Source organism: Mastigoproctus giganteus, chromosome 11 (genome assembly GCF_048544385.1).
Source record: "Mastigoproctus giganteus isolate SK-2022 chromosome 11, ASM4854438v1, whole genome shotgun sequence".
In the NCBI taxonomy this organism is placed as follows: Eukaryota; Metazoa; Arthropoda; class Arachnida; order Uropygi; family Thelyphonidae; genus Mastigoproctus; species Mastigoproctus giganteus.
Window position 1 is genome coordinate 82329530 of NC_143585.1, and position 12658 is coordinate 82342187.

General features: G+C 36.8%; 1 protein-coding gene across 1 annotated transcript in view; it reads right to left on the reverse strand.

Moving 5' to 3' along the window:
* LOC150078195 (cyclin-dependent kinase 17-like) overlaps positions 1-12658 on the reverse strand; it is a 251117-nt gene that overhangs the window by 85368 nt on the left and 153091 nt on the right. The window contains exons 11-12 of the mRNA XM_090385304.1: positions 6781-6841; positions 1620-1679 (exon numbers count right to left, since the gene is read on the reverse strand). Coding sequence (XP_090241430.1) covers positions 1620-1679; positions 6781-6841 — 121 coding nt within the window. The remainder of the gene's footprint in view (positions 1-1619; positions 1680-6780; positions 6842-12658) is intronic.

The window sequence follows — 12658 nt, forward strand, 5'->3', positions numbered from 1 at the left end:
CTTTACTAACCACTTTGCTCTTCTCTGCACCTGTCCCAACAGGTCCATATCCTTCCTAAAATAGAGTTTCCCGAGCTGTATGCAATACTCAATATGCAGCTTGCCATTTCATTAAATGACAGAATAATTACCTCCCTGCTGAAAAATTCCTATATATTATGAGAACTCATGTCTGCACAATTTCTCCACACAGCAGATGTTATTCCTGGATTACTGCTACCCATATGCAGTACCTTGCATTTTTCAACGTTAAACTTCAATTGTCATTTCCCAGCCCACCTGTCTAGTTTTTCTAGATCTTGTTGCAGTAGTATACTTTGTTTTTAGCCAACCTTCCAACTTTTATATCATCTGTAAACTTAGCCTGAATATCAATATCATTAATAAATACTGAAAATAATGGCACAGCACTGAACCCTATGAAATTCAACTAATAACATTATTCCCAAAAGTACATGTCAATTTATAATCACCCTCTGTCTTCTCCCACTCAACCGTCCTTTTATCCTCAGCAGTAACTTGTTCTCAATGCCACATTGCTCCAATGCGCACAGCATCCTTTCAGGTTGAACAGTATTAAAAACTTTTCTGAAATCTAATTATATATCAAACTTATTTTTTTGCATCCAGTTTTTTGCTACTACAACACAGTATGCAAACAGATTGGTTAGACAAATCATCCCTTAATGGATTCATGCTGTGATTGCTGTACATATATACATCCTATCTATATATGTCCTGCATTACTTCTTTAACCAGCACTCCATTATTTTCCGTGGAACAAAAGAAGTCAACCTTAAAGGTCTGTAATTACTCACTTCAACCTTTGATCCCGCTTTGAGAATTTTGAAGACATTTGCATTCTACTTTTACTTTCAACAGTTTCTCTTCCACTTTCTTCTTAATTATAACAAAATTATTTAACTCCCACTTATAACTTGGTGTACTTCTGGTATTGCCATCCTTGAAAACTTCTTCACAAGTGAATGTAGATGCAAAATTTAGTTTCAATATGCACAAATGATCATATTTTAATCAGAGAAATAAAACCATAAAGAATTGTATGTGTACAAGATTGTGCTGCATGTCTGCCTACCCATTTCCCACAGAGTTTTTGTTTCTGCTTCTCCAATTAAGAAATAACCAGTGTTGTGATTGAAATAAATTATAACTTTGTTGAAAATATGGGAAATCTCTTACATCATACCCTGACTACAAAATACTACTTTAATAAAATGCAAAATGCAGCAAGTTAAAAACTATAGTATACAAACTACTATTTTAATTCTTTCCGAAAAACAACATGTCAGCTGTAATAATAATGGGCAAATTGAATAAACAACATGCAACTCCAAATAACAGATTTTCATAAAAGAAGTCACTATAGCAATCACAGGTTAGAGATGATGTGGAAGCAGTGGTCAGGAATTTCTGACCCTAAAGGATTATTGTTAACTTTATGAGCCATAGTATTGTACAGTTAAATTTAAATAACAGAATTGCTTTTCAATAACACTATAATTAATGGTTTAATTGTGATGGATATCCACTATGTCATATTCCTAATGATACTGATTTAGAAACAGGATAATCTTTGAATATAAAAATTAATAACTTACCACATATCTATAGAGGTAGTATATGCTGTTGAACCCAAAAGAACATCTGGAGGCCTATACCTGTAGAGAGACAGAGGGAAAAAAAAGAAAAAAAAAAAAACGAGGTATTCTTTTGAAACAATAATTGTTCCCCCACCTCATATTATATTGTCTTTAATTTATACATAAATTTTGACACTTCACAAAAAAAAAAAAAAAAAAATATTTCTTTTATGTGTTAAAATTTCTTGCACGAATACAGGCTTATTTTCATCTCCATGGAATAGTCAATACCTAGATTATCACCAACAAATTGAGGTTTAATAACCATTATATATACAGAAGCATCTAAGGCAAGCCTAGAATGCATAGACTGATAGTGTGTTTTTTTTTTGGAAGTGGGAAGAAGACTCTGTAGTCACCTATTTAGTCAACTGAATCCTTCAAATATCTTGTGTATATAATACAAGATCTCTGGATTAGTTTACCTGTTTATGGGATGAAAACCATAAAACCCAAGACTAACTAACTTGCTGCAGAGATGGGGTTATAAAAAAAAAAAAATAAAAAAATTCCTCTGCCTGATGGGAAGCATTCCTAAACTTTGATTGCAAACTGGACTTTAACCTAGATTTTTCTCAAAGAGTGTGGAAGAATCATGATCATAGCCACTTAGTTAACTAAGGTAAGGAATTATAGTCATCTGAGACTCATTGAGAAATGTTTTTCCCACTGCTTTTACCATAGCTATTACACAGAATATTAAATTGTCACATTTATTTACTGCATATAGCTGAGTTCTGTTTTAAGTGTAAATCAAGGAATTATACACAGAAGTATGATATTTTGCTATTCATTCAGTTTAATTTACATTCCCAATGTATCTGTGTATGAAATACCGAATGGCATAACATTCCCAGGATAAACTACTTTACACAACTGGTTCCATATTGAAATTCAAGGGAAAAATAAAGTAATGCTGAAATGAGGGGTTCACTTGTTGCATTTAGGAAGAAATTCAATCATAAGGTGAATAAACTTTCAATCCCCTCTTTTCAAAAAGAGTGGACAATGCAAAATTTGAACCAATTATACAAATTCAAAGCCTTTAAAAATTACACTGGTCAACACATTTTGTCACATGAACAATTCTTGCTAATTCTTAAGTACTTTTTGTTGCTGAATTGAAAAAAAAAAAAAAAAAAAGAATTTCTCTATCATGCACAATTTTTATGTGACAACTTTTGATGTAAATAATACAGTAATGAAATAGTAACAGTGTGGTTTTACAGAATGAAAATGAATGTGTGGAAAGAGTTATTCTGTGTGCTGTGTTGTCTGACAGGCTGAGGCATGTTCAAATCTTCTGTGAAACTCTACTTGTAGCAGATGGCTCTTCAAGCAAATTCAGACCTGACATAATATTGCTTACTTACGCAGGGTAGCCTGTTTTCTCAGATGTGTGCCAGACATCTTGGCTATTATTGTTTGTGATCCTTTTAAGTGCTGTGTACTTTAAATGTTTCTGTGCATTTACAACCTAAGATGCCTCAAATGTATCAACCATCCTAATAGTTTGTTATATATGTAGTGAGCTAATTTTTAAATCACAGAGACAAACTTTCACCCCTTATGAACTTTATGAAATGCTTATGAACTTTATTTCAGATGTAAAGTGAGTGATCCAGACAAGTCTTGGGGCTCTCATTTCTGCTGTATCAGTTGTGTTAAATTACTTACTGCTGGACTAAATGAATCTCATATTCAAGTAACATTTGCAGTTCCTATGAGTTGAGGGGAACAAAAAACCATTCTACAAATTGTTATTTTTGTTTAACAAATATTTCAGAGATTACCTCTAAATCTACACATATCATAAAATATCCAAATACACCATCAGCTATAGGGCTTGTTTTACACAGTGAAGAACTACCTGTACCAAAACCAGCAGAATTACAATTTGGATGAAGAAAATGAACCAGATGATTTTGAATTTGATGGTGATACTCAAAATGACTATGGTGAAGACCGACAAGTTAGAATACAATATGAAGTGACATGTTCATCCTTGGAACCACACTTAATACTGTAAGAGAAATTAAATGATCTTGTTTGCGATTCAAACTTATCTAAAAATCAAGCTGAACTGCAAGAAGACATCAAAATATGCTATTTTGTAAATGTCAGCAAACATTTATACATTTATTTTCTCAAGAAGGGAATATGACTGCAGTGATGTAATTTCTCTAATGGAAACTCTAGGATACCTGCACAGTCCAGCTGAATGGTGGCTATTCATAGATTCTTCAAAAGTAAGTTTTGAAGGGTACTGATGGTAATGTATTTCTGTAACAGAAATACAGTATAACAGAAGTACAGTACCCTTAGCATATGCTGCACAAAAAAAAAAAAAAAAAAAAAAAAGAAACCCATGACAATGTGAAAACTGATACAAGAAAATTGATAACAGATGAACATTTTAAAAAAAATAGTTAAATGAAGTTGAATTGTTATTTTGGTTTTTTTTTAAGGAGCATTAGCAACTAAGGCCATATTTCTCCAGGAATATGCGATGGTCATCCCTGACCTTTCTGCATCCTCCGTATTTGGTGGGCATGGGCTTGAACCCCAGTCTAATCAAGAAGCGTGTGCTATGCACTGCTGCTCCTGCCCACCTGGCTATGGAGGTGCCATGAAGTTGAATGAATTGAATGAGAATCACATAAAAAAAAGTTACTGAAAATCCCAAGAAACAGTTAACGAGCTTCACCAGGCTTATGAAATTATGGGATGTAGTATGTCTCTAAAGGTAAATTCCTTAGATTCACATTTAGACTTCTTCCCAGAAAACCTAGGAGCTGTCAGTGATGAGCACAGGGAATATTTTCATCAAACTATTATCCACTATGAAAAAGAGGTACCAGGGAAAGTGAAGCCAAGCATGCTGGCTGATTACTGATGGATACTGAGGAGGGAGGTTCCACAGGTGAAATACAACAGGAAATCATCAGCAGCTGCATTCTAGTTCAGATAAAAATATCAAGTTCATCTTTAAAAAAAAAGTGTTCTAGTATCACTTATTTTAATGTTTGTTATGTAAAACTGAAATCACATTAAAACTGCAGGTTATAGGTTTAATATTTTAAAACTGATTTAATATTTGAAAAATCAGCAGCACAAAAAATACTTTCAAATTCATTTACTTTGATATTTGATGTCTGTCAACCTCTTGAAATAATGACAGAGTATCAAAAGTTCAGGAAATTGTGGCAAGAGATTGTTGTTTGATCATCAAGAATGATGACTGATGAGATGGATATGAATAAGGAGACGATATGTCAAAATCTGCATGAAGTTCTGTGAAAAATTATGCCGCACAGCCTCATGGATGATCAGAAGCGACAGAATGTCATCATGTAAAGACTTTCTAGACTTGTCAAGACAATTCTAATTTCTTGAACTGTATTGTCACTGGAGATGACTGTTGGGTGTTTCCGTATGACCTAGAGACAGTCAGAGCATGCAGTGGACTTCAAAATCATCACCAATGCCCAAAAAGTTGCTTACAGAAATCCAGGATCAAGACAATGCTGATCAAGTGTTTTGACAAACAGGTTGTGACTCACAAAAAATTTATATCGAGAGAGAGAGTGTCAATTCTGTGTTCTATGTACAGTTGCTACAAAGACTACTGAACAGTTCTTGAAGTGCATTTCCTAGATGAGGCCACAATTTCAACAGAAAAGTAGCTGGTTCCTGTTGCTGCCCATTCTGCACTTGTTGTGAAGACATTTCTGACAAACACATGGCACTGTACAGATCAACCATACTCTCCCAATCTAGCACCAGTCGACCTCTTCGTCTTTCCCAAGGTGAAAACTGCCCTCAAAGGAAAGGGATTTTAGGATATTGAGAACATAAACTGAACTGTCTCTTTGGATACCTTTGAGAATGCCTTGCACTGCCTGAAGGGAGAATAATAAGTGTTGAAATGTCTGTCACAATGTGGCTTAAATTTTAAACAGAGGCAGCTCTATCTTCTAGTCAGGTTATTTATTTAAAAGATATCAGCAACACAGGTAAACCTGTGAATAACAGTGTTGTTTCTACGAGGGGTTTCCAAAAAATAAGGTAACTTTTTTTCTTAATACAGTGAAAGAGAATGAGATGAAATGTGGTGGACAGATAGACCTGTTAATAACAATCAAAAAGACCACTAGTGCAAGGTTGTGGTACTGTTGCCTAACAGCAGATTCCAGTTGCAAAATGGCAGCTACCATGCGAGGGTGGTCGAAAACAGGTGTTCAGCTTTTTGCAAGCAAAAGGGTCTTAATTAAGTGACATTCACTGTGAACTGGTTACTGTGTATGGCGAAAAGGTAATACAAAGAAGCAGGTGGGTTTTTGGTGCAATAAATTAAAAGCAGGCTGTGTTGACATTGAAGATCGACATCATAGCCACAGTATTCTCGGATTGCCAAGGCGTTCTTGTTGGTGAATTTCTTGCTGAAGGGAGGAACAATCAATGCACAGCTTTACTGTGCAACGTTGGAAAAACTGAAAGCCAACATTCAATGCAAATGACCAGAACTCCTGACAAGCGGCGTGATTTTGTTGCACAACAACGCAACTCCACACACCATTCGTGAGTGGTTGCGTTGTAAAACTCTGTCACACTCTACAGCCCAGACTTAATGCCTTCAGACTTCGATTTGTTCAGCCCTCTGAAAAAACACCTTTCAGGAAAGCATTTCACCGCAGATGAGGAAGTTCATAAGGCAGTGCGATGTTGGTTGCTGCGTGTGGGCACAGACTTCTTCGGTACTGGTACTGATAAACTGATCCATCGTTGGGACACGTGCATAGTTAAAACTGGAGACTTTGTGGAGAAGTAGTGCATGTTGACTTATTTCTTGGTGTGTAATTTCAACTTCATATTATTAAACATCATCAAGAGAAAATATGTGTTACCTTACTTTTTGGAAACCCCTCATATAAAATGAGCATAAACCCAGGCTTTGATAGATGACTTTAAGCCCACCATCACAAGGGCAGTCCCAAAGAACCTTCAGAGATGGAAAATGAGCACAGATGCATATGATCTTCAAACTGTATATTTAATTAGTAAATTTATCAATAAACTTCAATATTTATTGAAGTTCTAAAACATATTATAAACTTACCATAATGTTACAACTTCATTAGAATATGTTTTTGTTGGCACTGACTTTGCTCTTGCAAGACCTGAAAATCAGAAAAACTATCTTAAGAGAAAATTAATTGAAATTCAATGTCTTTACAAATCTCTTGTAAATTTTATTCTGAGATGTATATTGAAAATGTACACAATTTGATTAAAAAGTTCAGTAAGTGATCTTATAATTCCTGAATGCACAGTGGTAGCAAAAAAGGTTGCAAGTGGGACTTATGACATCTTTTGAGCATGCACACACCAAACGTTAACTCAATGTCACATGCCAATCTAATGGAAAGCTGTTTTGAGTGAAAATGTGTTTTTCTCATTTTTTTGTGTACTGAAACTAACACTTGTTGATCTAGCATTTTTAACAAAAATTATAACAGGTAATGAGTCTAGGGTGTATAGATATGACCCAGACAAGGTTCTAAATTTCCAATTGAAAAGAGGCATGACAGTCAAAATCACACAAGAAGATCGTGCATTTTTTGATGAAGGGATGGTGTTATCAAAATTCACTCTGCACAGTCACTATTGTTCATGCTGTCTACTATAAGTAGACAAAGTAGGTTAAGAGATAGAATCCACCATAAATTACCTGAAAAATAGCAAAATGGTTGGCTCCTTCGCCAAATATATTCAGTATCACAAATCACTTGCTGTCTGGAAAATTTTAACCAACAAAAGCAACCCTGTCAATACCACATCCACTTAATTTCGCAACATGACTTTTGGCTATTTTCAAAATTAAAACAGAACATGAAAGGAAAACTATCCGAGCTGATTTAAGAGACAAAATCAAACACAATGGATTGTTAAAAGCATTAACAAAAGAAGGATTCCAAAACTGTTTTGATCAGTGGTGGGTATGAGGAAACAAGTGTATGATTATAGACGGAAATTATGTTAAAGAATATTAACAACATAAACACATTTATCATTGAATAAAATTAAGTTTTTGCAACATTCACAAAATTTTTTGATTAAAAACTGTACACTTAAAAGAAAGAAAAACAAAATCCTACATGTGGGCCTGTCTGTAATTCAGCATAAATACATATGATGAGGTGCTATCCAAAAGTTATGAGAACATTTAAAAAAAAAAAAAAAAAGATCCAGAAGCACTAATTTTGCATCATGTTCCCCTTCAAAGTACCATACTGAGACTTAAACAGAACAGAATCTGTTTTCTTTCATCTTCAATTTCATCTTTGTAAAAACAAAAAGGTCACATAAAGCAAGGTCTGGATATTAATCCCTTTGTAGTCCAATGTCATGCTCACCGCATTTAAAAAATTGCACTTCCAGTGCACCTGCTGACATTTCCAATTAGAGAATTGGTTTTCCAGCTGTGATTGGCAAAATTATCGTACTACCATCTATTTACATTTCATATAAACAATCTGAAAAGCTAAATCCATATTTATTGATGTTTATATTCATTTGTTAAACACAGGCAGCATTGGTTTTTTTTTTTTTTTTAAATTCCTGTTTCATCTGGAAGTTGTAGCACCGTCAATGTCTGCGTTCCATTATGGAATTTCTCTTCCTGCTACACTAGCTCAGTAACTGTACTGACATCTATTTATACTTCATGTAAAAAATCTAAAAAAGAAAATCATGTTTATATTGGATATTAACAACAATAATGGATATTAAGAGTAGGAGACTGGCAGAATTACTTAACAAGTATAGGTCAATGTTGAAAAATGCCGTGAGTTAAGGTTAAATTTGAAAGTGTTTGCAATAATTCTGCCCAGACATGATACCATGATACGAGGGAGTATATGATGAGAGCCATGTCAATCAATTCGGCGCTGGAAAGATTGTGCAAGGCTCAAGGGGTAAAATTTTTTTCCCGCCTGGTCTGTACTTGTTAACAGGAGAGACTGCTTCTACAGGGATGGGATACACTTAAATAGAAAGGGTGAAAGAATATTTTCTGATGCTATTGAGGCAGCATTTGGTGGGTCGGAAAACTGCTAGACAATGCTGGTGACATAAAATCTATCTAAGGAAGTGCAACCAGTTTACTTGGGTGGACAGTGCAGTTTCGAGTCAGTTTGGTATAGCGTAAGTACTGGGAAACGGAAAATGAGTAGGAGTGTGTTATAGGCCTAATGCCTCTGATGAGTAATACATAACTGTACAGAGAAATAGAGTGGGCCAGTAAATCAGAGTGTCTTATAATTGGGGATTTTAATTTCAAAGATATTGGCTGGAATTTGTGGGTTGGTCACACACACACACACACACACACACACACACACACACACACACACACACACACACACACACACACACACACACACACACTAGCAAGGCTTTTGTGGATTTATTGGACGATTGTTTTCTACAGCAGCATGTTCAGGTGGCAACTAGTAACGCTCTTGATCTCATTATCAGTAGTGATTCTTCTGCATTAAGAATCTGCAGAAAAAGGAATAAAACGAAGGGTTTTTGCTTTCATAAAGTATGACTTTCATACAGTATGACTACAGTGCTCTGAGACAGTTTTTAAATTCTATACAGGATCATCCAGTTATGGGAAGCATTCAAAGATTTAATTTTGGAAGCTACTAGGCTTTTTATACCAACTAAGAAATATTGTTCAAGCTTTAGGCCTAAATGGATGTCAGACAAAGTAATGAGACAGGTGGCAGAGAAGAAAAATGCATGGGATACATATAAATTAACAGGTGACACAGAAGCCTATGGTAGATATAAACTAGTATGTAATCAAGTCACAAAGGAGGTTAAGCATTAAAAGCAGATTACGAGAAACCTTTGGCAAAGAATGCAAAGTTCTTTTCTTATGTAAACTCTAGAAGGAAAGGGATGAATCAGATTGGTCCACTTAATATTGATGGTTCAACTGTTGATCCTGCTCAGGTAGCTAACAAACTGAATGAGTATTTTGCACCTAATTTGCACACGAGGAGTTATTCAGGGGTCGAAATGCCAGCGGTGTAGTAAACTCTGACAGGGAGCTAAATGATTTTGTAATAATTGAGAGTAAAGTGGAGGAGAAATTGTTGAAGAGATAAACACAAGGAAGACACCTGGGGTGGATGGGATCTATCCAGTTATATTAAAGGAAGCAACAAAGGAAGTAAGTAAACCCTTAGTCATAATTATGAGAGCTTTTTTGGACTCGGGGGAAGTATCCATGGACTGGAGATGTGCGAATGTGACCCCAATTCATTGAGGATCAAAGGGTGACAAGTAATTACAGACCTGTTAGTTTAACTTCTGTTCCACAGAAATTAATGGAGGCACTGGTTAAAGAAGCACTGCAGGATCATCTAGACAAGACTGCAGTTATAGTTCAGACACAGCATGGGTTTATTAGGGGGAAGTCCTGTCCGACAAATTTGATTGGATACTATGATGTGGTCACAAAGGAACTGGATGCAAAGAATAATTTTGATATCGTATATTTGGATCTTAAGAAGGCTTTTGATTCTGTTGCACATGGATGACTACTGAACAAATTGGAGCAGTGTGGCATTGGAGGAAAATTGCTGTCATGGATAAAAGGATGGCTGAGTGAGAGAAGACAGAGTGGTAATCAATGGTCACTGCTCTTCATGGACTAATGTTATTAGTATAGTCCCCCAGGGTTCAGTGTTGGGGCCATTGTTGTTTTATCCATTTATTAATGATATTGATGATGGAATATCAGGCTTAATGCCTAAGTTTGCAGATGACATGAAGGTTGGCAGGGTTGTTAGTGACACTAATGACAGTATGCTACTGCAACAGGATCTAGAAAAGTTGAGCAGATGGGCTGAGAGGTGGCAACTAAAGTCTAACATTGAGAGTAACCTATCAACTGTGTGGTACTACACTGAGGGTAGTAGAGAATGAAAAGGACCTGGAGGTAATTGTGCAGTCAGATATGAAGTTTTCTGAGCAGTGCAGATGATCTGCAACAATAGCCCATGGTATCTTGTCAATGATATACCGGAATTTTATAGCAGGGAAAAGGATCTGATTATCCCCTTGTATAAGGCAATGCTCAGACCACACCTCGAGTACTGTATATAGGTCTGGCCGTCACATTTTAGGAAGGATGTAGAGCTGCTGGAACGAGTACAGAGAAGGGTAACAAGATTAGTGAATGGAACAAAGGGTTGGTCCTATGAAGAAAGGCTCAAGTTTTGCAAATTACAATGCCTGGAGACTAGGCACCTGTGAGGTGATCTGATTGAAGTGTATAAGGCCTTGAATGGTTTGAGCATGCTCAATGCTGGTGAGATTCTTTCTCTTGCCCAGATTAATTGCCTGAGGGAACAAATTCAAATTGAGGAAAGACAGTTGTAGAACAGAAATTTGCCTTTTAGCCAGCGGGTTGGTTGATTGCTAGAAAAAACTTCCATATGTTGTTGTAGAAGTTGGCAGCTTAAATAAATTCAAGGAAAAACTAGACAAATGTTTGGAGCAAATGGATGGGTGAAATGGGAAGGTTTTCTTTTTTTTTCTTTTTTTTTTTGGCTGATACTGTATATGCTTGCCTTCTTGCATCATATTCCTCTACTAATACTAATGTTGAATTTTTAACAGGCATTTTCTTTGTCTTCTTGAAGTCAATGTCTCAATTGGCACAAATATCAGCATTTAAGATTATGAAATGTTTTCTCTGTGTGCTATTTCAATTATTGTAATGCCATCTATTTATGCTTCATATAAACACTGATTTAGATTTTTCACGCTACACGATGATATCCATCAGATCAAGTAACAAACTAGATTTAATTACTAAATTTAAATCACTTTAGGGAGCACAATTTACTATCAACTCTTACTACCGGCCGCCTGCACAAACATCTACATTAAGAGATGCACAGATGCTCGATGGGATTAATGTCTGGGGAATTTTGAGGCCAGGGTAATACCTGGAAGTCTTCCTCATGTTCCGCCAACCAGTCTTGAACAATCCGGGCAGCGTGGCATGGTGGCGCATTATCCTGCTGAAAAACGGCACTGTCAGAGGGGAAGACTGTTGCCACGAAAGGGTGTACCTAGTCAGCAATGATGTTCAGGTAGGTGGTAGACATTAGAGTGACGGGTACATGGATGACTGGACCCAGGGAATCCTGGCAGAACATCACCCAAAGCATGACACCACTGCCACCAGTTTGTTTCTGTCCCAGGATGCATCCAGGCACCATCACTTCCCCAGGTAAACAATGCACACGTACCCAGCTGTCTACATGGCACAACAGGAAACGCGATTCATCGGACCAAATGACCTTCTTCCAATCACTCAAGTTCCAGTTTCGATGCTCGCCTGGCCATTGTAGGCGCTGTCGCCGGTGAACCGTTGTTAGCATGGGCACTCGGAGTGGCCATGCTAACCATGGCATTCCAATTACTGGCTAATTGCACCACAGTTGCCCTTCTATTGCCACGTGTCATCCGGGACACCATCGCTCATCTCGAGCATCGATCATCCAACACCACGCCGGCAATTCGTGGGTTCCCCCCCCCAGACCACTTTCGGTAGGTACTAACTAGGGCTGACCGTGAGCACCCCAGCAGCCGTGCTGTTTCAGATATGCTCTGACCCAGTCGTCTGGCCATTACAATTCGGCATTTGTCAAATTCGCTTAAGTCCGCTGCCTTTCCCATCTGAAGAACAAGAGTAACACTGATTAACAGAGCTTACTATCAGGTGTTTTTTATACAGTGTCCCGACTCGCGCCGTAGTTCACCTGCAGTTGCTTCGATTTGCATAACAACTCGCTGGTCACAATGTTTTGGCTCATCGGTGTATATGGTAGTACATATGCTCTCCACATGCCATTCTATGAGACAAGGATGAACAAGCCACCAAAGGGCATTTGAAATCTCTATCTATA